This window comes from Micropterus salmoides, unplaced genomic scaffold (assembly GCF_014851395.1).
Source record: "Micropterus salmoides isolate LMB-PRFRI ecotype aquatic unplaced genomic scaffold, ASM1485139v1 Ms_hic_scaffold_5, whole genome shotgun sequence".
NCBI lineage: Eukaryota > Metazoa > Chordata > Actinopteri > Centrarchiformes > Centrarchidae > Micropterus > Micropterus salmoides.
In genome coordinates this window covers 14236100-14263679 of record NW_024044237.1, presented here as the reverse complement: position 1 = coordinate 14263679, position 27580 = coordinate 14236100, and the positions used below count along the sequence as shown (strand labels likewise).

Sequence of the window (27580 nt, the reverse complement as noted above, 5' to 3'; positions counted from 1 at the left end):
ACTCCACAACTAATACAGTCCCGCTTCACAATAAAAACTAATAACAATATTGACCAACTCACCTGGCCTGTCCATCCAGTTTTTTACTACTTTTTTTCCCAGGTGCAACTTGATGCTGAACATCCCGGTAAAATTAAGAATCGATTTTAAAATACTTCTTACATACAAAGCCCTTATTGGTCAGGTACCATCTTATTTAAAAGAACTCCTTACACCATACTGCCCCACTAGAACACTGCACTCCCAAAATGCAGGGCTACTTGTAGTGCCTAGGGTTCCTAGACGTAGAATGGGAGCCAGAGCCTTTAGCCATCAGGCACCTTGGCTGTGGAATCAGACCCGTGTTTGGGTTCGGGAAGCAACCAACATTTCCATATTTAAGAGGCTAAAAACGTTTCTTTTTAGTAGGCCTAATGCTTTCAGTTGGGGATGGTTTTTCTTTATTTTGTGAGAAGGTTTATCGTTAGGGCTCTGGTATTTTAATGAATTTTTATAACATTTTTAATTATTTATTTTTTGTTGTTTTATAATTGATGTTTATCATCTTTTGTGGTATGAATCGAAAAAACGAGAAAACTAAAATCACTGCTAACAATGGAAGCAGAGGTGAAAAGTTCCTTTAACTCACCAAAGACCAATGAAAAGGGAAGCCTTGAGAAGGTGAACACGGTGATGGAGTTGCCACCAGCTGTAGCTCCTGATGATCCGTTGACAGAAGTTGGCAAACCTCAGGAAACACTGGAGCTCCTTGTGGATCGAGGGAGTGGACCAATTTATGACAGCCCAGGTATTGGCCGAATATGTCTTTCTGGACACTCCCTGATGATGAAATCCTGAACGACACCTCTGGAACGTGGAATTTACATTTCTCAGCCTTGATCACAGCTGATTCTGCAGGAGCCTCTGGAGCACCTGGCGCAAGTGTAACACATGTTCCTGTTGATGATGAGAAGATGAGGATATCATCCAAATACACATGACCATATCCTGAAGCACATCAATGACCTTGTTTTCATTTTCAAATGAAATTGAAAACAAAAAGAAAGGCAAGCTTCCACTCGGTCTCCTCACTTCCATCATTACCATATAGTCTACCTTTTTCACAGCAGCACAACATTTTGGCATGTAATAGCAAGAAATGCACATATCCTCATTTTGTGTGCTGTCGTGGCTGTTCTTGGGCTTTCTATCATATCACATGATCTTCATCAGCAGATGGTTTTTGCCCAGTTCTCATGGACTTCATGGATATTTTTTTCTTGAGCACTCTACGGACTTCTCATCCATAGTGTTGTAGTACTGGAGACTGGTCTTAAGACCACTGCTTGATGGTCTTGGTCTCGTCTCAGACTCAACCGCATTTGTACTCGGTCTTGTCTCGGTCTCTGACATTGAGGACTCAGGATTTTATTTCAAGATCATAACTTGTGGAATATCAATAAATTGCTTTTGCATTGTCTGATTTATTCTTTAAGATCCTAACTTTGATTTGATGTCAAACGTACTGCTTGTAATGCAACCAATACCCCTAAAATGTGTTGTTACCCCCCCCCATGATGGTAAGCATGTAACAGGATCAGCTCTTAGTGTTTGTATGTGGGTGTTTTAATGTGAATGTGGATATTTCAGGTCAATCTGAGAAGTACCTATGATCTCATTCCACATTTTATTGTGTCATATAATGTGGGGAAATGGTCTTGGTCTTGACTCGGTCTTGCCCTCCCTCGGTCTTGGTCTCGACTTGGTCTCTGCCCCTAAAAGTTTTGGTCTTGTCTCGGTCTCGATAAACTCTGGTCTTGGTATTGATTTGGTCTTGGTTTGGGAGGTCTTGACTAGAACACTAAAGTATATCTTATCTTACTCATTCATGTTGCCAAGAAACCTTCAAGTTAGGTTTCAAATTCAATCTTGAAACAGCAGCTGACAAAACAGTCTCACCTCAAGGTCAGTTCTGGAGTGGTTGATCACATCGCATGATAGCTTTCTCATTTTCTAGCAACATCAGCAATATTTAAAATGTCCCTAAAATGTTTTATTTATTGATAACAGCGATACAGATGAAATTGATATCAGCTTGTTCATCTAACTACTGATATAAAAGCAAAAAAATTATATGGTGTATTTTTTAAGTACACATTGTAAGCCTGATTACTCATTTTTAGAAGATCAGTGTTTCTCTCAGGTTAAAGGATCTGTTAGGGCTAAATAAAAATGATTGCGATGGAGAAAACTTGTTCTTTAAATTTTATAGTGAACCTCCAGAGTTTAAAGTCTTGAAACTGAAACTGCACACATTTTAATCACACTTAATCGACTTTTATTAATCTCTCACTGTGCAAAACCAGATTCTTTTCCAAACATACTTTTCTTAAAGCATGTCATTGAACACACTCACCATACAGTTGCATCTTCTCACTTACAATTACACTTTTCGTTGCATACATTCTGTATCTGTGTGCCTTTTTCACCACAACCTTTCCGTACTGTACGTTGAAAATATGGCTAGGATTGTTAGCATAATTACTTGGACACACAATGTGACGAAAACTAGAAGGCACTAGAAGTCATAGACTACGGTCTGCATATTCTGCTGAAGCACACATAAATCTAGGACAATGAGGGTAAAGACAAAATATTCACAGCAGACTTTTCTGCTCAGCAAATAAATGTGGCATCACATGGAAAATACAAAATGGGAGTACAGGATTCATCTCTTCTTTCTTGATGATGAGCTCATATATGTAGTCTATGAATTAAGATGAGCTTTATCACAGTTCTATGCATGAGGAGCCCATTGTTTCTCCAGAAATGATTTCCATATAAAATGAAAATATAGGCACAGACTATTATGTCCTGGCGTGGATAATGTCCAGTTGGGGCCAAGATCCATGTCCAAACAAAGCCTGAGAAGGGGACACAGGTGGCATCCAGCAGCGGAAGCACCTGTTTAAACATCTGGACCATCACGGCCGATATGTTTTGATAACATCTTTAATAGGCCTCCTGCATATTGGACAGCACGCATTGATCTGTCTCTTCAGCTTCAGCCCACAGTCGTTGCACAGACACATGTGTCCACAGGTGTAGATGACAGTGTCCACCTCCTGGTCGAAGCAAATAGTGCATTCTCCATTTTTTCCAGCAGGGGGCAGCTCTGAGACAGTGAAGGTGGGAGAGACCGGAGGACTGAGAGGGGAGCTGGGAGCAGTCACTAGAGGGAGAGAAAGAAAGAAAACATGTGGGTCTTGCATTATGCAAACGTGGATGCATGTACACAGATAACTCTTTTTCTTGAAAGCCAGTTTCAGATGTTCAGAATAAATATTCTAAATATTCTATTCTTTATTCTTTGTCTGTGTTTATTTTTCATTTATAAGCCATACTAAATACACATTTCCATGTTAGAATCTAATCATTGCTCAATTAAAATGTAACAAAAACAGTATGAGCTCTAGGATTAGTTCAATGTGAAAACACTGAACTAATCCTAGAGCTCAAGGTGATGTCATCTAATGCCTTGTTTTGTCTAACCTATTGTCTAAAATCTGCCAAAAATTCAATTCACTTATATTAAGACAAAGAAAAGCAGCAAACGTTCATTTGAGAAACTTAAGAGAATGCTTGTATTTTTATACAAATGACATGCTCATGAAAATAGTTAGCATTTCATTTTCTGCCGGGTGACTTATCAATTAATCTACTAATCATTGAAGCTCTAGTATGTACCACATCAATGTGAAAATGAGACCAGACGTCAGAATCGCCACACCTCTCTACACCATAAAACCCTTCCTGTTGTGACCACGTGAGGGCCTCTCCATACATTGTAACATTAGGCATTATGTCATCATTTGGTAACCTACCCAGAGAGGATTCAGACGCAGAGGAGGATCTGTTGACACTGAACGCCAGGTCTGAGTCACTGTCATCTGGGCTGCTGCTCTGAGAAGTGCTGGGGGATGTGGAGGGAGGACTAGACTGCAGTGTTCCTGTGTCACAAAGATAAATACAAATGAAGAAACCCCAGATAATTATATTCATGTAGAGCCTTTAAAGGTGGCATTCAGACAAAGTGTGTAATTCACTGTAGTTGGTATTGTTTCAATACAGTGTCCCTAACTGTAGAGTGTAAGGCTTTACGCTGACCGGCCCTAACCAGTCAGAATAGATATGCATATTTGTTATATTACTTTAAGTTTTAGTTGTTTCTGTTTGAGAAAAATATTGTTGGATCAGAAGCTGATGGGAGTTTATGTGGGAGTAGTGGGACTAGGACAGACAGGTCACAGCCCTAAACTAAACAGACACATGCAGACAAGTGCATTCCTTTAGTGTGGGAAAAATATTGCAGGATCTGCCTAGACTCAAAAATAGACTGATAAATGAAGAGCATGTCCGTTTTGGAACTATGCTTATTTGCTTTCTTGCGGAGAGTTGAATGAGAAGACTGATTACCACTCTCATTTGTGTCCATTAAATATGCAGCTGGAGCAAGCAGGCAGTTAGCTTAGCTTAGCACAAAGACTGAAAACAGGGGGAAACAACTAGCCTGGCTCTGTCCATAGAGAACAATATCTGCCTACTAGCACCTCTTAAGCTCATAAATTAACACATCAAACAACAGTTCACTGTTTTACTGATGGCTTTGTGCCGGACTATTTCTTGGCTGTGACCCACAACCTCCCGGAGTCTCCGCTTGTTGTGTGGCAATGGAAACAGTCCAGCACAAAACCCCGTGTCCAGTCTTTGTGCTAATCTAAGCTAACTGGCTGCTGACTGTAGCATTATATTTAACATAGAAATATGAATATCCTCATCTAACTCTTAGCAAGAAAGTAATATTTCCCGAAATGCCTACGTTTTGCTTAAAGTCTGTCATTGGTATATTGTGTTTTACAAGATGGTCAGTCTCATTTCATAATTAGAATAATTCCACAAAAAGTGTTTTGGTTCATGATATCACCTCTGTGTGCTGCTGTAAATACACTCAGCTTACCTAGTATCCTGAGTCTGTTGACAGCCCCATGCAGGGTGAAAAAGGCCCACAGGACCTGAGAAGAGTCCACACAGAGCAGCCTGCCACGTCCCACTCCGTTCACCCCGTGGTGAACCTCTCCGCTGGGCAGAAGACTGAAGCTGAGCACGTCTCCAGAGCAAGGCATGGGAAAACCCCGGTGCACCACCCAGTACTCTTTACGATCCAGGAGAACCTCGGGGTCTGCCGGTAAATCCCCTGCGTGTAGACTAGCCGGGTCACAGGATGTTAAACCAAACAACAGCGCCCCAAAGTAGGGAAGGCCCAGGTGGCCGACTTCCACGTACATAGTCTCACCTATATGCAGCGGCCGGTCACTGAACACCAGAGTTCGGCTGCTGTCCAGAAAGTGTATGCAGGCGGCGGATCGGTCTGCAGAGAGTATTATATCAGAGCCACGGATCGGGTGAAAGTGCAAGTCATTGTCCAGAGGGGAAGGAAGGCCTCGGACCACCCTCGGGACATTGAGTCCAGTGGTGGCAGATGAGGATGGTGTAGAGGAGGAAGAGGTGGAGGAGCAGCACGGGATGAGCTGAGTGTAGTTATTGAGCTGGAGGTTGGCCATCTTGGCAGCAACAGCCTGGTTGCTCTCCAGCTGATTGTTGCTGTAATTGGCTGAGTCGTGGCTACTCTGGGGCAGATAAGCACTCAAACGGGCTGCACTCAGGCAGCTGGATCCAACACTCTCAGCAAACGTGCTTTCTGTGGTAGACAATACGGACAAACAAGTATGTGACTTGGACATAGTATCATATGATCTGTCCCCAAGTAAGATCAGGACCCTTTAGTTAGGTCCCTATTTGTTCTAGGGTCCTTCTTTGGCATTTTAAATTTGTAATTTTTCTATAAAACATATGAAAAATTACCATTACAATGTCCTTAAAGTGACGTCTTTAAATGTTTGTTTGTTTTATCTGACCAAATATCCAAAATCCAAAGATACTGAGTTTCCTGTCAAAGAAGACTAAGAACACCAGCAAATAGTCAGTTTTAAGAAGCTGGAACCAGGGAATATATGGCACTTTCTATTTAATTAATGCATATATAATGCACCATTGCACAATGTGAACCAAATATAATGAAATAATTGACTAATATGCAGAACAAAATGAAATAAATTATTACATTTATGAATGGAAGCAGCTTCCTATGTGTGTTATGTCACTTTGTGATTGCATTTGATGTGCAAGCAATTGAGGCAATTGTTTTTACATGAAGATAAGATAAATGTTGACATTTGCTCATAATAATTATGACAACATTTCTGCACATTTTTAAAACATTTGTCAGTCGCTGTATATCCAATATTACAATGCTTTTTCCCCACTGTGACTGACAGCAAGCTCATGAAATACAAGATTAGACAAGTCTTTCACACAGCAAGCTACTGTTGATGTTGATGGACAGCAGTAAGAGAGCTAGAACAAGCATCAACATGAGGAGCCCCTCGTATGCCGCACTTGTTTTAATGTTTGTTGTGGCGTTTAACAAACCTTACTTTTGAGTACAAATAAGCTATGTCGGCCGGCTGTTTATTTGACAGTCACCGGTAAATTTACTTCCCTATTTCATTTCTTTTTTTTCATTAGCATGAGCTCCCTAAACTGCCATGCTTCATGCACATAAGTTCAAAGTACAGCTGAATTTCTCTGTGTATGACGGGCTGATATAAACAAGTCTGGTACTAGTCCCCCTTTGACTTATGATACATTCCTTTATTACTATTTCTAGTGATGCTGGAGCAGTTGAGTGCACTGGCCCCTCACCAAAGCTCCTGGGATCTGCCGCATTGACCAAACATGGCGATAGCTCCTGTCAGAGTGAAGATAAACACACCCACTGAGCACGAGAGGGAACCACAGGGGAGAGGGTGGTGGAAATGAAGGAAGAGGGAGAAAGTGACAAAGCGCGGGAAAGTGATAGTAAGAGAGCGTTAAAGGAGAAACAGGGAGAGCGGTTAACAGTGAGAGGTTCAGGATGAGACCCACGGTTCGGATCCGGTTGATCTCAGCTATATCACGGTCCTGGTTTTCTAGACAAACGAGTATTCACGCATTGGTGGATCATTGAGCAGCCCCAGACCCAACTACCTACTCCTACTATATTGGCTAAAGAGCTTCATTGCACAGCTGCTCTCTGAACTTTCAGGAAGCTGCTTAAATTAGCTGTGAATGTGTTGACACTATAAAAATAAGTTCTGAGGTTTCAAGGTTGTTAAAGCCATGGTCAAAATACATGGCTTTCTAGTTGGCCCTTAAAGTCCATCCCCGTCCAGAGAAATCCATTACTCTTATTGGATATATATGAATTGTAATGATGGATTGTGTACAGACTCACGACCAGTCAATTGTGAAATGTGTTCCTCTCTATGAGGCAGCGTCTGCCTGCCTCTATCATAATAAAAAACAACTATTTTATTGTGTTTTCACAGAGTAAATGAACAACATAATAAAATGCTTACCGAGCAGCGTGACCTCCTGAGTAATGCCATAGATATCTATGATGGCCCACAGTGGACAGCCGATGCTGAGCCCACAGTGAAAGAGGATGGGCTCTCCTTCATTGATGTTGTAGAAAACCCTTCCATGACGATCAGCCCAGAACGACAACACGTTGTCCCTCAAGGCCAGTCTCTCAGGCAGAGCTTTGGCCCAGTACCCAGGCCGTGTCACCAGGTCTGGGCAAGCGTACTTGGGGATGTCTGTAGTGACCAATTCGCTGGGGTCCAAACTGGTGAAACCAAAGCGTAGAGCTCCACTCCAGCCAGTGTGGACGCCACTCAGACGAAGACGCACCTGCATTAATGGGTCATAATTTGTAAAAAGGTGAATTTAAACCTCTAGCTGCTTAACATAGATTGAGTATATGAAAAGTTAAAAACAAACCTTCTCATAGAGGTGGACAGGCCTGTGGCTGAAAGTGATGCCATTACAAAAGCTGTTCTTGCGTGTTGCACGGCGAAGCTGCCCATCCAGCCTGATATTCTTGCCTTTGGCGTGCGGGTGAAAGCGTGGTGACTCGACATTGAGGCTGACCGGAGGAGCAGACGTTCTTCTCTCCACACCTGCCCCATTGTTAGGCATGGTGTAGTACTGCCTGCTGGTCGCCGGGCGTGGTTGCAGGGTCCCATCTGTGGGTAGAAAGAGATCAGTGCAATAGTAAGAGAAAAGTAAGCCATCAATGATTCAAGCTGATTAACCACGTTAGAAAGAAACGTGGTATATGAACAGCAGGTCTGATTTTGTGTGACTCAGACAAGGTCAAAACATCAATGTTAGTGACACCAGCTGTTGGAAAAAGAGGCAAACATATCAGCACACAATAACTCGTGTGCGAGTGGCCCATGGCAGTTGGTTTGGAGGGCAGAGGCCAATTTTGTAAAGCCCACAGTCTCACACACTTCCTTTCCCACACTGACACCATGAAGCTGCTCCTCTCAACAAGTACATTAAACAGTCTCTTTTAGCATGTAGCCCACATTTACAGTATAAAAAGGCAAACTGTCCCAAATCAGTCTTCTTACCACATCCATATGGAATATTTATATCACAGAAATAAAATAAGGTAAATTTAGACAAAACCCATGTGTATATATATGACTGGGAAAAAGTACATTTGGCTTATGTAAAGTCAACCTAGATGTAAGCAGCGCTAATATTTGGTAGCATCACAGCAGAGAGGAAACATAACAACAAAAAAAGTCGACAACAGACGTGGTAAGTCTTCCTCTTATTTCTGGGCTACACACACCCTTGGCCTGCAGCATAAACAAACCCTGAATAGCCCCTTTCATTCCTCCACAGTTATCTTCAGAAGTGGAGAATGAATCACACGCTGGCTAGTCAGTAAAGAAATTCCCCAATAAAAGGCTTAATGTTTGATCTTGGTCTTCGCAGGAGTCAACGTCCGACTTGGGAAAAGAATTTCTACACGAGCATCACAGAACAAATGAAGGATGATCAGGAATCAAACATGACAAAGTGAACATTGGCTTAAATGAGACTCGGATTGTCTGGGTTTAATATTAAATTAAATTAAAGCTGTAGAGGAGTGTTTATGGTATAGACTGGCTGAAATCCAATATTCAAAGGGAGGGGGCGTTTCTACTCTCCTCCAGGGCTACAGAGTGATTACATTTCTGTTTAAAATTCACTGTGATCTGGTGTAAAGACAATAACTCAGCGAAATGTTCCACAGTACATTTCCTAAATTAGACATTATCTCTGATTATATTCTAAACTATGAAGCAGCAGCAAGACCATCTGTAACATCTCAAATGATGTGCGGGTACCCCTTTCCTTCCTACTCCAGGAAATTTGGCTTTTGAGGGAGTAATATATACTTTGGTCAAAGTATACAGGGAAAAACATGTGAGGGTTAGCCTAGGTCTTAGGCTACCTATAGGCTCAACTGCCTCGCTGACAGAGTGATATACAATGACTTTGTGGTTAAAGCACTTACAATGAAGACTGATATAGACATTAGCCGTTATAAGATGAAAGGCATAGCACAGCAGGGCATGCAGTGAGGGACAGCTCACTTCATGGTCAATGTTAGCCCCAGTTTGTGCCTCTCATGTATTAACATTGCATTTGAGTCACAGAGCTAAGGATTAGATTTCCTGAAAAAGAAATACCCTGCGATCTGTGAAAAATCTGTGTCTTTTATCAATACTTACATCAGTTCTGAAGGTATTTCCAGACTTCTTTGCTCATTTGGCGCAATGTGAACCAAACTTAAAGATAACTTGTGGAGTTTGTGACCTCTAGTAGTGCTGTGGAGCACTTTTGTTATGAGGTTTTGTTTGCCTTGTGCATGAGGACGTGGGCGACTTGATACACAGCCCTGCCAATGACTTCACTGATCATCAGGTGGCAATCGTGCGCCAACAAAGACTGTGAAGAAGAAGACTGCAAGAAAATCCTGGATGTAAACAATGCAAAATTAAAAAAAAAATCAGCTCTGCAAATGTTTTATGAGAAAGGAAATACTTTCAGTGTTAGACCTCAAGGATACAAACAATGAGTTTTGGTGACATAACACTGAATGTAAATATAACTTTTGTTTGTTTCTATCATTTTCAAACGAGGACATATGTCATCTCCAGCTTCCTAGATAGGAAATATAGTCTTTCTTTTTTATGATGCAGCTGAAGGAATACCAGATGGTTAAATCTTTGAGGATTCTGCAAATACCTTCAGAATGGCGGTTTGTGTGTATGTATGTCGCACAATTGGATGCTTATCTTGACTCCAGTGTAATGTACTACTCCATATGTACTCTTACTCCATAAGTGGCACAAATGAATTAAAAAAAAAAAATCAAACAATTCGTGTTGGAAAACTATTAAAATGTGTTTATTAACAGTCTCTACCTTAAAGCTGGGGAAGGCAAATTATTTCAGAAGCTTTTTTGTTATATTTGTGTAAAAAATTGTCTTTACATCCTGACAGCAATCAATAAATCAAATTCTCTGACAGAAAAAAAAATTTGTGGCTGTCGCAGCACTGTAATAAGCAATTCTTCGTTCCCTCAGACCTTCAGACCGAATGAAATGGAGGGAGGAGGTGGAATTTTTTCGGCTAGATACTTTCAAAATCTATCTATCTCTTGCTAGTTTCTCCAACGTTGCCTATCCAAGCTTTAACAAAGTGACCTTGTGTTAAACATCAGTGTTGAACATCAAATGTCAGTGAAAGATGCAGGTGGATGGACCACCAAAATCATGACAACAGCAGAAGATAGGAGAGAGCCAGAAATATATGTTTGAATTATGGACTGGAAACTGATGAGAGGGAAATGACAGTGGGAGAGGGCACGAGGAAGAGACCAGTTCAGGCAGCGGTTCAGAAACGTTACGATGCAACGCTCAGCCACAAGTCTCATATAGGCCCTGCAGTATATTTCTGCCACCACATGTGGTTCAGTTACTTTTAGAGAGAAACAGTCGGAATAGTGTCTCCCTGTTGTCCACCTAACCTTAATCCTAATGAAAGAAAAAGCACAAATAACATGCAATCATAAGACTGCACAAGACACACTGCTGTGCCAAGGGAAGCTTTTTGAAATGTAAAACTGATTATGTGCATTCGTCAGAGTTATCTTTGGCCACAAGATGATCAGGCTCTTTATTCTTACATATCTCTAGGCTGTATGTGTTCATCATACTGTAACTCCTTCACTGAGCAAGACTTGAGCCTCTGTGGATTTTAATGGGATTTCAGTGTCGGTCTGTTACATCTTACATATATAGTCTATACATTTGCTGGTAAAAACACAGCTGGTATTTTGATGTCTCTATCACACGTAGACCTGCACAATGACTCATTGCACAATAAACATTGAGAAATAAACCTAAACAAACCAGCTCTCTTATATATTGTGCACCAAAACTAATATTAACCCAGCAAATGCAGATATTCTGTTAATTTACATGTTAATTGAAACCATACAGTGCAAGCAATAGGACCAAAGCCGCTCCTGCTCCTCTGTGACTAACTGTTCTCAGGCCAAACCCTACGTCAGCTGGCTCTGGTGGCAGTAACCGCATCGTTTAGCCTCCGAGTGGGTCTGTTGGGGGCGTGGGAGTGTGGCAGACATTAAATCAAAGTGATATGGGGAACTGATGATCAAGTAAAATGCTTTGTGTCATCACAAAGTGATAATCTGAGAACTCATAACATCAGATTTAAACCTGGGGCTAATTCACACGTTTGAGATTGTACTTTATATATAAGACTGCTTTTACTTTGGGATAACTACAGAATATTACCAAGCAATGTTTGATAGCGTATGGTGCTGCTAGTGTTTGTTCAATTTCTAGTTAGGATTGTAGTTATTTATGTTTTTCTTATTGCATTTTCTTATCAGCTTTTATGTGTCCTCATGTTGTTTGTTTTGTGATTCATGTGTGACTTAGCCTCTTTAACACTTCCTACTGGGGATTAATAAAGTACTCCATCTATGTATGAAACAACATTGTACAGAGGCAAAAAAAAAAAAAACAGGCAAGAAATAAAAAATTCTGTCTGAAATAAAAGGCAGATTTAGACACTGTAATATATAGTACAGTGACACAAAACCTGCAGCAAGAAAAACTGTGATTGTGCACCAACCGAATGGTGACACTCAAAAATCAGACACTGAGAAGCCAATAAATGCACAAGTCATTTAGAAATTGGTTGTTTGTATGTTACAATTAGGGACGCAATGGTGGTCAACCTGCTTAACGTATTACTACATTCAAGAGTAGTCTTTACTGCTAAAACATCAAACTGGTGTGTTTATTAGGACAAAGGAGCCTTTCTGATAATATTAATGCCTTTTGTTGATGCTGGTCTACAGTGCATACTGTGTTGCTTTTCATTTAAGGCTACATCACTGAATATATTCTACAAATGATGGGTAAAAAAAGTGCATTTGGGAGAAACGCGGCAGCAGGAGCGCTTGTTTGGACTCGCTCCCTGGGAATCACGCTCAGTTCCCCCGTGATGGGAAGCGCGTCTGGACGCAGGGCGAGCACAACTAGATGAATTCGACTAGCCATGTGTATCTCTGGCTATCAAGCTGTTCCACACAGACACCGCTCCCCGCAAGCCTCGTGAATGACACATTAATTAATAAGAAGTCTCACCTATTAAAGGTTTAGGTGTCGTATTCCCCATTATATCGAGAGATTCCTCGCACCGGCTGACAAGTTAATTCCGAATGCAATATTTCTCTGTCCATCCATGTGTCCTCGGTCTGATGCGGATCTGCCTGGAACCAGCTCAGTATCTGTGCATCCAAATTGCGCCGTATCTCCCAGCTGAAGCATGGACACGCTCTTCTTAATGTCAACCCCAAGCCGCTGCGACAGGCAGACACCTCCAACTGGCGCACAGCAGCCCCCTCCTTTCTTTAGTGTAGGCTCCCCTCTGCACGACTTTAAAGACACAGTAAGCAGAGATCCCCCCCCCCCAAGAGCATCACAGAGCTTCTGAATAATTCATTTAATTACTCACTCAAAGCCTGGGATAAAGCATAATGAGTGTGTAGCCTGTAGCCTGATAAGACACACATCATGTGTAATCTAAAGGAAGCAAGGCAGTTTGTTCCTGCATTTGCATACAGAGGGGTCAGGCAGACAGCAGGGTTCAAACGTTGACAGCCGCGATCAGTGATTACAAGATCACTGATTGTGGTTGGTACTAACATCTTTTGCTTTTGAGTGTCATCCTGAAGAGTTCAAACTGATCTGAATACAAAGAAAAGAGATTTGCAAGATTATTGACCCTTGGTGTAGGAGTTTTAAATCACAGAGCCATCTTTGGGAGGTCATCAACCTTTATTCATATGTCAGACAAACATATAAGTACTGCACACGTTTGATAAAAGTACAAGCGCCATATGAGGAAATCCCCTTTTTCCCCACCCTATCCTCTGCCCTCCCACAGCCTTGACTGCTGGGCTACTCTCAAGCTGTTTCCTGTCTTCTGGACCACAGCGCTCTCTGAGGAGCCCCAGCCTGCAGGGTTTGCAGGACTGAGAGCATGAGTGAAGGGAGTGCCGGGACAGTGGATCTCCCATAGTGGAGAATTAGAGGGGCCTGAGGCGCTACAACAGCTGTGTGTCAAATATTCTAAATAAGGCCTGCCGGAAAAGAAAAAAAAAATGCAGATGTGTGCATATAACTAGGGGTTTCATTTCTGCTTCATGTACGCAGGTTGACTATACTGATGTGATCCATATCACATACAGAGGAAATAGGGCTTCTGAGCTGCCACCATGGTCATATATGAGCTCATTCAGCTTGAGGGCAAACAAGCCTCGTGAGAGATGGCGTTTTGGTGAAGGCAGGCTGGAACTAAATATAACTCAAAGACAAAAGCATTTGTTTCTACCTCCTCAATGCTGTTTGTTTTAGCAGGATATGGTGGCTCCTTACATGAGCCTTGGGTGAATGGTGTTTGGGGTGAAACGACACAGAAGTGAAATTCCCCCCACGCCCTTAGAAAGAAAGATCTGCTACAGCAAAAGGGGATTAACAAAGGAAGTGAATATGAGGCTGCGATGAAGTCTGAAATCAAGCTTTCCCTGTAAACACAGCAGAGCTGCAGTAACAAGTGCTGCTTCCCCTGATGTTTGCTATACTGCCTGTACGCAGACTATGGGGGTGTTAATAAAAGCATAATGATTGCTGGGCTGAATTTATTCCAAAGGATCATTTCAGGATCATTTTTAGCACACTCGTTTAAGACACTGTTGGATGTCTGCAGAAATATTCAACAGTGCAGAGAAATGTTAAAGGAATAGTTTGTCATCTGGGGAAAAAAAGCTTATTTGAGACTCTCCCCCCCGAAGTAGAACAACAGCATCAGTTGTTTCAGTAAGTGCCCTAAAACAACATGTGTTTATGTTTAAGTGATAAAGCTCTCCAGTGGCTCTAGCAATTATGACTGGAGCACAAGAGGAAGTCAAGTGGCGTTATTATAGAGCGACAAAGTCAACAAAACATCAGACGTTACCGCGGGGAAAAGTATGACCACAATCGTTCCCTAACCTTGACCATGTGTTTATTATTGTCACCATGATGATGAAGCTTCCCTAACCTTAACTAAGTCATTTTCACCCAAACCACAATGTTTCCCTGAACCCAACCAGGCCGTCTTTGTGCCTAAACCCTAACCACTGAGTTGTCACATCATAAAAGTGATTTATTTTTCAACGTTGAACGGTTTTGGAAGGCGCAGATAACTGGGAATCACATGGTGATGGCCAGACTCTAGTGATTAAATCAACAAGATATAACATGTTAATTAACTATTGAGCTTTAGAGGTGATGGTTCTGAAGTGCTTGTAGCTTCATATGTTTATCAAGTAGTATTGACCAATAGTATTAAGTTTTAGGGGTTCTTTAAGACGAGCTGCACCTTTGATATCATCCCAGCCAATGACACACACCTGTTCCTCATCAGCTGATCTGCCTGGCTGTATTTCAACCCCAGATTTCCAGTGATTCATTGCCAGATCGTTCTGTCAGCCACTGTGGTAAGATACAGGCCAAAACCTAGTGTTTAACCTTGCTTCTGTATTTCCCTGTTGTTGTCATGTTATCTCTGAGTAATCCTGTTTTGCTTTCTGCCTCGGGATTTCACCCTGCCTGCCTCCACATCATCCCGTACCCTGGTTACAATAAACTATCTTTATTGTAATTTCACCATCTTGGTCCAAGTCAGCTTCTGGGTCTGAACTCAAATCATAAATCATAACCGATGCACTGTATATACCACTCTGATATGCAGTGAGAACTCACTCAGTACATTCAGACAGTCTGCGGACTGTGGAATGTCAAATAAAACGCATTAGTTTAGAGAGCGTGTCAGTGGTCTTCATCATACTCAGCAAAAGCCTTAATTCCAACCTGGCATAACCCTAAGCCACCTGACCCCCGGACACTGTTAACACAGATATGTCAGTCTAATTGCTCTGACAGACGCAAAGATGCCTCTGGAAGTTGATGTGGAGACCAACTGAGAAAGCGCCTCCATTCCTGGTTCAACCACTCGTGTACAAACAGAATTAAGACATAACTTCAACTTTATTTCAAATCTGGACTCGACAGCTTCCCACTGCAGTGGAGAGCCATACATTCTGGCGAGCTTTTGAGATTTTAGTGTGATTAGTTGGTGTGATGTGTGAAAATGATTGGTCCAGAGTTGTGATTTACACAAACAAAACTAGGTGAAGGACATACAGTACCACAGTGAGCTGCATTTATTTTGCTTTAATTGGCCGCAAACGAGATTGCTTTGCCTTAATATGGATCATAATGCATACTGTCCCCCTTTTGGGTATAAAGCATCTGTATAAAGCAGCGAATCTCACAAGGGCCGCTACAGCGAATAAAGTTATTTCTACAGAAGGAGGGCAGACATGCCTCGTTTGCTCAAGGAAACTTGGCTCACAGCAGTGTGACTGCTGCCATGCAGAGAAGCGTAGTGACTGGTCCTTGGACAGCAAAGTGTTACATTTGCAGTATTTTAATTCTCTTTAAAGATTCAAAGGCAGTGTAGAAATGCTGAGCAGATGGCTGTTTGGGAAGGTTTGTATGCGGTGGTCTCAGTATCAGGGGAGGGCGGCTGTCCAAACCCCAGCCACTGATCTAATGGATGAAGTGAGTCATACCCACCTTCAACGCGAACACAACCATCTCCATCAAACACACATGGGCCAACACAATGAGCCACATTCATACAATGTTTTTCTGGTCACCTCTTTTTGCTTGAGCGCTGTTTTCTACTACAGTACACTCACATCTGCTTTCAATACGTGCTCCTGTCTTTTCATTAGGTCGACTCTTAACAGGCCATTGGAGTCAAGCACCTGCTTTTCAAAAATGCAGTATTTCAACTGTTGCCAAAGCCATTGTATCGTAAGTCCCTCACGTACACCATGAAACATACTGAGTTGAAAATGTTTTTTGTTTTTTTTTATCAAAGCAACAGTGCAGCATTTGCCTTTAATTGGAGCCATTTTGGGAGTTCTTACCATGTGCTTGGTGCCCTCACAGATTGTTCTAATTTCCAAAATCCTTAGATCATGAGATTGAATGCTGTGGCAGTCTTGAGCAGACAAAATGCCTGCATGCTTGGTTTAACTTCCGCAATTTCAGATTTCAGTAAATTAAAAACAACACTATGAAGTGAATCACTGGCAAGTAGGGGGGAAAGGCCCTGCCTCTGGTATGGACACTGCACAGTAATGCAGTAAATTGACAATTGGTGTATAAGCTTTTACTCATGTTCACTCCATAATCATTTCTTTCAGTGCACTGGGTTGTTTTCAGAAGACATTTTTAAATACTTTCAATAGTCAATCGTTTTAACTTTTACAGCCTTCAGTGGCCATTAGTCGGGTTAAAACCCAGAGAGAACATGATTCACCACTGCAGTATATGTCAATACCTCTTCTACATTTTAACCGTTTAGCATTTCACAACATGCTATAATACTATACATAAGGAAAGAAACAACTTTGTTTTCTTACAAAAAACTCATCTCACCATCACCTTTTTCTTGATCTTTCAACCGCACTTTATGGTCTTCCTCAGTAAACGGAGGCTGTTGTACTGAGCAGCTGAGCTACTGTTTCTCCATGACAACTGAGCAAACTCCATCGAGGAAGGCTGTGGCATGCGGTTTCAAGGTCCGGAAAAAGCTAGTAGGTGGAAATTGAGTTTTTTGTAGCAAAACATTGTTTCCAAGGTCATTAATGAACTTTCTGTTTGATATATTTGTCACAATACAACAGGTTGTTGAGTAAAATTGAGTTTGTAATTCTCTTCTGCTACGTAGCAGACAGTATACATTAATATAATTAATTATATTTACACCCAAAAAGCTTAAGCACAAGTGAAGATCACAGATCACAATAGTCTGTTTCCTGACCATAGACTGGTCTCGACGCACTTCAAGAATAAGTTGTGACATCCCCAATTCATATTTTGTTTTACGACTCGCCTCTAGCACAAAGAGAAATCACTTTCTACCATTCCTGTTGGTAGGCAGGCTGTCAAGATTCATCTGAAAGCCATACGTGACTGGCTGCAGCAGCCTCATGATTTATGAGTTATTGTACAGAATGTTAGATTACACAATAAAGCGTTGCTTGCTCTAAAGCCAGGCATGTGGTTCTATTTCCAGGTCAGGCAACTGTCTAATTAGTTTCCTTCATGTTTTATTTGTCTGTTGACAGATAGGTGGACAAGTCCACACGCCCATAGTAAAGTTAATGATGGTAATTGTAATGAACAGAGATACTGAGTTTAATATGAGGAATTTCCTGGTTCATTTTCCATTGACGGAGTCTAAATCACGACATCATGTAACATGTGACATTAAATGACCCCTGCTACTCTAACACAACGACAACAGTCAGAGGGTTGCATTGAAGAAATGTTTGGTTGAATGGCTTTACTGCTGTTCTCGAGCATTTAAAAGTATCCCAAACTATCAATAAATCAACATTGCACTTTGTTATAAAGAATACAATTTTTAGTTTGTGGTCGTGGAACATGAAACAGTGGCACGGCTCCACCAAAATGTTGTTTTAGGCCTCTGTCAGTGGGAGACATGCTAAAAATGGCCTTTCAATGCATTTAACCAGATGCACGGACAGTGTTCTTCCTCCATCTGTTCTATTGTCTTGGTGTTCTCTGAGATGAGGAGCGGATGCACCACCGAAGGAGACGCAGGAAATACTCTTGACCCAGAACAACACAGCCAACTTCTTCTAGCCCTTTGCATGGTGGCTTCAGATGCAAGTACATCTTGGTTCAGGTAGTCACTATTGCATAATCAGTCATTTCTCAATCTTTTTTGTTGTTTTACAAGATGGAGCAATCAGTCTCCATCACTGTGATCCAAAAGGACAAACATTGTTCCACACAAGAATTCAGTCTTCATTTGTTCCTTTTTCCTTTCACCTTTTTCAACAGTGTAGCATGCTTGATGTAGTGGAAAATTCCTTGAGTTGTACAGTTGTCAGAGGACTAATAAGGAGCAGGAAGGTCTTACGGGTGTACATGTCAAGGTCTTTGTCATCTTTAACATGACTCCACATAAACAGCAGTAGGCTCGCTTAAGACGGCCTGTCAGGCACACTCCAGAAATAGACCTTCTGGTCGAGCATTCAGATTTACAAGGTAAAGCTATATATTTTTAAACGGAAAAAAATAAAAGTGAGCCCTGTAAAGAGAGAGGTATATTATGCTAAATAAAGAGCGTTGTGTGTAAATATGGAAGGCGTTTTATGTTGGTGTGTGCATAACAGTATAAATGTGTGTTTTTGTGGGATATTATAAAAAGAGATGGATGTTGTTTGACCCACAGCATTTCACTGCCACACCACAGTTGTAAAAACTGTTTTGCCAAATTCACATTAATTCTGCCAGGCGTACAGGGGGGAATGCAGTGAATTCTTGTGGTATATATTAAACAACAAACCTATAGTTAAGACGTCTTAAGAAGATCCCAATTAAACCTGTTAACATCATTAGAATTTATGACACAGTTCAAAAAGGAAATCGCTTCCTAAGCAATTTAAGGCGTGTCAGAATTTGCCTTCAGGCTCCCAAATTCTAACCTCTAAATTGCTTCACTCTCAAATATTAAGGAGAAAAGAATCCAAGATCTCATTAAAGAAACCCGAGTGGTTTGGGGGAACTGCTAAGCAGACCGGTTCGGGGCTTTTCAGCTACAACCATTTTAACTTTTTAATCAATTTCTTTATGTTGCTCCCCTTTCATGTGTCGATTATATAATGTAATTTCTCACTGAGCTGCAGTTTATTAAAGTTAATGTTCCTGAGAAGTGGAACTGAGTTTGCAGTCTTTTACTGTACAATATTATTGTGTAAGGGTGAAAAGTGCTTTTTAAAAATGTGCACACTGCTAGACACACAGAAGCAATTAAGAAGCAGTAAACACTCATAATGAACAACATCATTTTTTGCATGGTATTTCCTCTGTAAACCTCAAATTGCATCATGGAATAACTATCGCACACAATAAAAAGAAAAAAATATATAAACAAGACATTTCCAAAATCAAATATTAACTGATTAACATGTTGCTAGCAGTAACCAAATGACCTCAACACATACAACCAGTGTCCATGGTGATGTAGACCTTGACCGTGAGGGGATCAGTGACCCAGTAAAGGCCCTGGGGTTATGACACAAAATACTTTTGCTATTATTACCCTGTGCAGTCACTCAGTAATGCGAAAAAGACAAAGCCCACTTTCAACAACAAGCCTGGACAAACTCTCGGTTCCGAAAAAGATTCCAGTGTTTCCACAAAGTGAAAGAAGTTCAGGAACAACAGCCAGCAGCTGACATACTACACAGTGACCATTAGCGTTCGCTCATTTTTTCTCACAGTCCCAAAGGAAAGCGTATAAGCATAGCAGAGAGCTCCAGGTACTATATTACTTAATAGCATATTTCCTTCCAAACCTCTTTCCATTCCTCTGCAGTTGGTAGCCAGAGACAGTAGGACAGACCTGGGCTGCATGTAGGGTAACTTACTGCTACATGGGCTTTTCTGTCAAATGCTTATCCGCTGGTTGCCCCTTTTCTGCCCCTCCCTGGAGGTTATGAGTGACACACACGCTGTCCAGCTACAAATTTCCCATAAAAGGCAGAAAAATCAGACAAACAGTACTGGTCTGCACATGTCAAAGGTCACAGAAGTTACTTTGTTGCTCTTGTCAATGCAGAATTCATTGGCGTCTGAGCATCCACTGATTGTTTCCTTTAGGTTTCCCGTCATGGCTATTGACTGATGCTTATTATTTTCATGACATCGTCACAGTCTCTCTACTGCAACCGCGGCTCACCTCCAAAAAACAGATCCCCATGTCAAAACCAAATGAACTTGTGAGTTACAAGCAGTAACACAAAGCAGTTTTTGTTCTCCACTGGACTGTGCATCACCATGAAGGACATATAATTGACACTGTGGGGGACATAAGTCAGGCCTCTCCTTCGAGAGCTCTGGGTGCATGAGTCAGCTGTCATAAAAGACATTCAAGCCACTGGCATCAGTGTACCGCAGGTTAGGTAATAACATGCTTTTTGTGTCAAGGGCGATTCCAAGGCCCACAGCCCTTTTTGCTTATGTTTTAATGAAGACTAGCAGCGTTGCCTCACTTCATGTAGCACGCCAAAACTCATGCCCTTTGACTGAAGTCATGCTGGGGTTTAATAAGCTGAAATAATGTCACTCACATGTTCAGGACTTGCTAGTTTTTCTTCCAAAGATCTATCATGCACGGACTCAGATAAAGTCTTGCACCTGTCTTCAGCAAAAGAGTCATTTCAACACTTCTTTTTTAAGCATTTTTCCAATTTACCTGTCAGCTTACCTCTACAGTCATGCCAGCATTGTATCGCAAGTGCCAGGGTCATTTCCTTTCCAGAGTTCTTGTCCTTAGCCGCTGTCCTTTCACCTTTACGCATCTTCCTTCCACAACTATTTTAGAAAAAAGTTGCAAGTCAAAGACATACAGCTGTTTCTGTGCTAAGGGTCTTGAGCTGAAGCATGCTCGCTGCTGACTCAGGTGGAAGTAGTCAATTGGAGAGCAGGTCCTGTTAGTCTAGATCTCCCGGGAAACAGCTGCCATCCATCCCAGGTTCCCATGGAGCAGCTTGAAGCTGAGGTGTGTACCACCCTGTTCTGGACGGATGCCCATCACTAAGCACACAGAGGCTTCTGTCTTTTGCGCTACCTGAGGTATCACGTCAGGATCACTGACCACGACCCGAATGCAGGCCGAATGAGAGTGAGAAGGGCAGTATAACAGATCTGTATGAGTCTATCAAATCTCAGTCCTTTGCAAAGGAAAACAAGATTGGGTGGTGATGGTGATGTCCCTGAGCAAGACGTGCAACCTCTGATATAAATAACAGTTATAAGTTGCTTTGGATAAAAGCGTCAGCTAAATGAATAAATGTAAGACAGTGTGTACTTCTTTTCTGAAGGATTCAGGTCAAACAAAAATGGCTTCCCTTCATTTATCTGACAACTATTACTTCCACTAATGTAAAGATTGATGCTCAAATTGATGACATTTTCAGAAAATGACGGGACGGAGGGAGGAAATGTGCTGGGTTCCTGTCTTATTCTCCAGACTATGAATAAGACAAATAAATGATGTACAATGGGAAGCAGATCAGCAGCAAAAGGCCAGGGTCCCTCTGGTTTCCTTTGATTCATATCGGCTTGTTTTGGCTGACTCAGTTAAGTTGGAGTCCAACAAAATAAACACAATTATATATTTTATCAAATAGAAGTAAAAGGACAGGAAATATAATTTTGTACAAAGAGGAGACAGATGATTGATGAGGTTGATGAACTTGAGCAGCAAATCACACAGGTCTGAATCGTGCCATGTTAAGTCCTGCGTCCACTCAAAAATATGCATCTTTAATCTAAGGTCTTTGATGAGGGGTTTGCCAGTAAGTGACATCAAATGTAACTGATAATTCCTGTGCTGTCAGAACCTAGCAAACTTGGAATGTGTTGGATTGGACACTAGACGCCATGCCGCTATCTGGCGGCTCACGCCATAGACGAACCGCATACCAGACATCAAAGACAACTGTCACGGAAGGGCATGGGCCAACGGGAACTCTGTAAGCTGATCTCAAGTCTAGAACGCTTTAAAATGTTACAATGTACAGTATGTAGCTAAAATGTTGAAACAGGTAAACAACTATAGGCCCAGCAACAGGTAGGGCTTTCAGCGCTGAAATTCTTCAGACATGAAAGACTGTGGGCGCCATAAACACCCCATTACATAACCCTCGCATTTGATTTGCAGGGAGGAAACACCGCGGTGAATTTAACAGACACTCGGTTCACCTTTTAACACTTTTACACTGCTGAGTGCTTCCGCCCATCTGTGCCCCTTTTCCCGTTCCCCAGGTCCCCTCGCCTTACCTCTTCCTAACATGAGTCGGTAAGATTTTATTTTTCTTACTCATTATTTTCTTTGCCCCACCTTGAAGCTAATCTTGCCGCCTTCCCATTCCCTGACCCTCTTCCTCTCTCCCTCTCTCTCTTGTCATGACATTGGCCTGTGACACGTGTGGGAAACTTCTGCGGGGCCCCCACTTTGGACAGGACACTGATATACTGAGAGTGCTGGGTGATGGGTCTATTTTAGGAACTTGTAAATATGAGAACTTCCTCTCCTAAAGTGTATCTAATATTCCAGAGGATTATTAACCACAACAAGCAATACAGAGGCAAAAATGCAGTGCTTTTGTTATTACTTTTAGTAAAGCTTCTCCTACTCCTTCTCTTTGTGTTTGAATCAATGGTATATGATAAGAATGAGCTCCAGACCAGGGTCCGCTACCATGTTTTTTACCAACTCTAACTTTCAGAAACAAACATCTACAGGTTAAAGCTGTAGATGTTTGTTTCTGAAAGTTAGAGTTGTGACTATGGCTTTCACTTACAAGCTGCCTTCGTCAGAAATTGTTTTTCTGTCTCTAATAGCATTTTCAGGTGCTTCCACACGTTATGCCAAGTTTAATGGGGAGCATCCGGCTCATAGTTCTAGGGACGCCCAAACTCTCTCCGCCTGTTTGGAAGTGGGGAGACAAGACAAGCAAAATGGGGAGGCAACCTTAATGAACTAGAACATCAGAGGAGGAAACTGCGATTGCAGTAAAGGAAATCTTGGGTCCGCTGCCAGCCTTTAAGCTGAAAACAGATCAGGTTGGATCAAAGCTTCTAGTCTCCACAGTTAATGGAATATGGAGAGTGATTTTCTTGCACTGCATTGTAAGCCATACTGAATGTAGGGCTGGTTTGAGGTAAACTAAACTGAGACCAATAATAATAAGGGCTGAAAACATTAGTTGGAAATTAATCAACACTAACACTTAACATTCGCTGATTCCAGCTTCTGAAAAAGTGAGGATTTGATGCTTTTCTCAATTTTATATCATTGTAACCACAAATTCTTTGGGTTTGAGGTTTTGGTTGGATAAAGAAAAGTTATTTAAAGACATCACCATAATAATGATACTAATCTCCAGATCACTAAGGACCTCAGGTTTTGGTTGGATAAAGAAAAGTTATTTAAAGACATCACCATAATAATGATACTAACCTCCAGATCACTAAGGACCTCAGCCACAATAAGAAGAAACGGCTGCCATGAGCTGTTCATGAAATTTAAATTAAGATTAAAAATGTATGGCAACTGCTTTATTACAGACAGACTCTCCATCAGCATAGATAATTAATAGGTGATATATATATATATATATATATATATATATATATCCAGTAAATAATACTAATAAAAGCATGATGTGTTGTCATTTTTCTTCTCTTTTGTCTCTCTAATCTCTCCCTCTCTCCTGCACAACACAAGAAAAAACACATGCATGTAGTCAAGCAGTCTTGAATAATTACGACAGTGCTGAATGTTTAACTGCCTCCCCTTATGCCACCCAAGAGCTTCATCGCATGAAATGGCCAAGGCTGCACACACACAGTTTTACTTTATGTGCATTACAGATCATTTATGCGGCATGCAACTTGAGACAAACTAAGTATAGAAGGAATCGGAAAACAACAGATGAAGCAGTCATGGTGATGGATCTTTGTGCAACAGATCAAGTCTGACCTGAAATTCTATACTCGGCGTTCTCAACTCCTTTCTCCACTCTCATCCTCTTTCAAAACGCTCATCCTGTCTGATGGTATCAGGTCTTCTGCTGACATCGTGGTTGAAAGAGTGCCAAACCACGCTGACACAGGGCTCTAACGCACTCTTCAAAGACAGGCCCTGCTGTAGCTTCAAACATAGGACCAGATCTTTGCGGACATTACTACATCTGTTGCTTGAGGCAACAAGACATGAGCAACCCACTTCCAACTCAACGCACATGTCTTAATAACATTTGGACAATGGATGTTTAAATAGAAACAATGTTTATGTATTATGCAGTGATATAATGGGGGGGTGATGAAAGATTGAGCTATGCTTGGCTACAAATAACTAATGAACTCATCCCTATGCTTGCCAAAGTCAGGTCATGAAGTCCCGAGCTCTCTAATGGCCCTTCCCCACTTTGTGATATCAATATAATGTAGTGGCGCCACATAGTGGTACATATAGGTATGTATGAAAAGAAAGCCTTTGAACATGTTCTCAAACATTTGTAACATGTAGGGAGAGTGAAAGAAAATACTGTACAACACTACATCTGCCAATGCAAATAGAGATTATGTTAGACTAATTATGCTTTGCTGAAGTGCCCTGCCACACTGAATCCTCGCCAGATCCAAGGTCTTAAAAAAGAGGTTCTCTTTTGAGGAGCTGTACTGTGTCACATTAAATGTGTTGGAGTTGAACACAGTACACTGCTGTTATCATAGTTGGCTTACAGTAAGAAAATGGCAGCATTTAAGATAAATATGAGTTTGCACTGTCTGAAAACTAGAAAATGGCTTTCTTTTCTTGCCACACTACATTGGATTGAGCTAATAATGTTAGAAAAACAACAGCATGACCTATTTATGAACTAGGACAACAATGTGGATGAACAGAGGCATAAATAAATACAGCGTAAAGGAAAAAACAGAACGAAAGGGACCGTCCAAAGGTTTAAAAACATACTGAAATAGTTTGTTTTCCTTTCTTCTAGATTACATTGGTTCATGTCCAGTCACTTCCTTCTCTATTCTCACAACCATTTAGTCTTTATCCCATCATCCCGCAGGGGTCTGGGAAAGCTATGACATCACCAGAGGCCTCTATGAACCTCTCTCAGCCACACATGGCTCAATACAGCAATGACTGAGCGACAGGCATTTCCTGTCTGTCTAAAACAACAAATAACCAAGTTTAATTAATATGAGATGTGGTAAGACAGCTCAGACACTGGTTCAGGGTCAGATATTGGGGCAATAAAATGGGCTTCAACAACTGTGCCTATCCTGTTAACTGATAGTAGCAGCAGGGATACATAACATATCGAATGTAAACAAATTATTGTCTTGCTTTTTTTTTTTTTTTTTTTACAGACAGATAACTATCACTACCAGATCCCTCAATAAAGATCAGCCTATAGGTTATAGGTTAAATGTGGACCATCTGTTAAAGTGCTAGCCTATTAGTTTGCATTGTAATATCAGGAAATGATTACAATGTCATTTATTTACTGAGTTGTGGATAATATAAAGTCAAGTCTTAAAGGAAATGTGTTCATTAAACAAAGAGTCTTACCCTCTGTGCTGCTCTTGAGTTTCTTTTCTTTGTTGGAAAGAGGCAAACTGCACAAACCAAAGGGAATGCTCATGTTGGACGACTGGATATTCCCCATGCTGTTTCCCGTAGGCTATAACTCGATAACGTTTACTAAAAGCAAGTTTACTCAACTTTTCTCTTCTTAATGTGAGTCAGGTTATCTGATATTGTGTTGTTTTGTTGGCAAATCCCGCCTGAAATTTGAAAACATGTAAACACGAGCACGTGGCTATTGGTATCTCTTTATTCTGTCCAATAAAATCCAATCTGAGAGGGGAAGGACGTTGGCACGTGAGGAGGTGTGTGTGCGCGTGCGTGCGCGCGGTTTATCTACACCGCGGACCGTTAAATTACATTGGAAGAGAAGACTGGTGACTGTGAACCTTTTTTTTATACAGTTTATGGTTACAGCCCACACCACAGTTTCTAAAGAGGTGAAGTGGGCGTGCATGGTACTATTCCTGTATTAGAGAGGTGAGCACGAACATATTTTTTGATATTAATTTTCAGTTCTGACAAAAATAGTAAAATAAAGGTAAAGGAAATAGTTTTATATTGTTCTAAATGTCTTTCTATTGACATACTCAAGTTAATCTGCACCCTATTATGTTTCTTTTGTCAACTAACTGTGATATATTATTATTAACAAGTATTTTTACAGAGGCCATTATCACAGTAGGAAAAGCACAGGTAGCTAATAAAATGAATAATGGCTGGATTCCATTTAACTGCTTCAGAGTCCTGTTACTGTTCATCAACGATTGAAGTATTCAGACACCTTATGTGGGTAAAAGTAGCAATACCACAGTGTTGTGCATTCAAAAGATTAGCACACAAGATATTATCAGCAAAAGCTATTTAAAGTATCAAAAGTAAATATAGGCTACTCATTGTGAAGAATCACCACTACTATTGATTTGTTATAAGCAACATTTAAATGTTTTACAATAACTACTTATTGAAGTGTTTGGTAGTTTAATAAGTAATAATGCATCATATTTCATAGGGATCATGTGTTTTGTATGCATGTCAAAGTAACTGTTAACTATAGCTTTCAGATAAATGCAGTGTAGTACATATTTCCCCCTGTGGTAGTAGAGTGGAAATATCTTTTTCTGCTCTAACTTGTCAAGGTGTCTACAGTGAAAATGGACTATTGCTCGTTACACTACAACTTACTCTACACATATTAAGTTTGATGTTATCAGTATTTGAATATTAATTATTGTCTACTTATTTGCTCTTGTTTCAACTTTAATATAGGCCTATCGAAATTGCAGTTAAACAAAGTTGAACATTAACTTAATTTTCCATATGTCGATGAATATAGATTCCTCAAGTGGTCACATTTCCCTTCAAAACGCCAGATGCAGCCCCTACGTCAGCAGTGTTACAATGCTGGTCAAAAGTCAACAGAATCAGAATCACTCGAGTTTGACCAATAGCAGTCCAGTTCATCTTTTGGACTCGGGTTACTTGTTGGACTTGAGTTTAAATTTGAATAGCTGATGTGAAAACACAGTATTAGCAGAGGGAGCATGAGGTTAATCTAACATCCCCATGTCGCACTCATGAAAAGCATTCCAGTGTTTGACTGCAGGCTGTTGACTTTTCTACACCCACACTGATCATTTCACAACCTCTTCAATGTCAACAGAGACTTTGAGACTACCTCAACTTTCTGAACAAGTGGGGTGATAAAGTCAATATGAAGAACTGATAGTGTAGC

General features: G+C 41.0%; 1 protein-coding gene and 1 long non-coding RNA gene across 3 annotated transcripts; one reads left to right on the top strand and one right to left on the bottom strand.

The window, feature by feature from the left end:
• Window positions 1-2294: 2294 nt before the first annotated feature.
• neurl1b (neuralized E3 ubiquitin protein ligase 1B) lies at window positions 2295-26045 on the bottom strand. 2 transcript variants are annotated; one of them, XM_038699759.1, is made up of 6 exons: window positions 25831-26045; window positions 7921-8165; window positions 7497-7830; window positions 4997-5737; window positions 3864-3989; window positions 2295-3211 (listed from the first exon to the last, which is right to left on the bottom strand). In XM_038699759.1, exons 1-6 carry the CDS (start codon window positions 25925-25927, stop codon window positions 2964-2966), a joined length of 1791 nt encoding a protein of 596 aa, XP_038555687.1. In that variant the 5' UTR covers window positions 25928-26045; the 3' UTR covers window positions 2295-2963. The 2 variants fall into 2 exon arrangements, with proteins under 2 accessions (XP_038555687.1, XP_038555688.1); XM_038699760.1 differs by lacking the exon at window positions 25831-26045 and adding an exon at window positions 12669-12949.
• Window positions 15804-18811, top strand: LOC119888953. Its single transcript, XR_005441977.1, has 3 exons — window positions 15804-16448; window positions 17127-17236; window positions 18182-18811. It is a non-coding gene; the product is annotated as an uncharacterized LOC119888953 (long non-coding RNA).
• Window positions 26046-27580: the final 1535 nt, after the last annotated feature.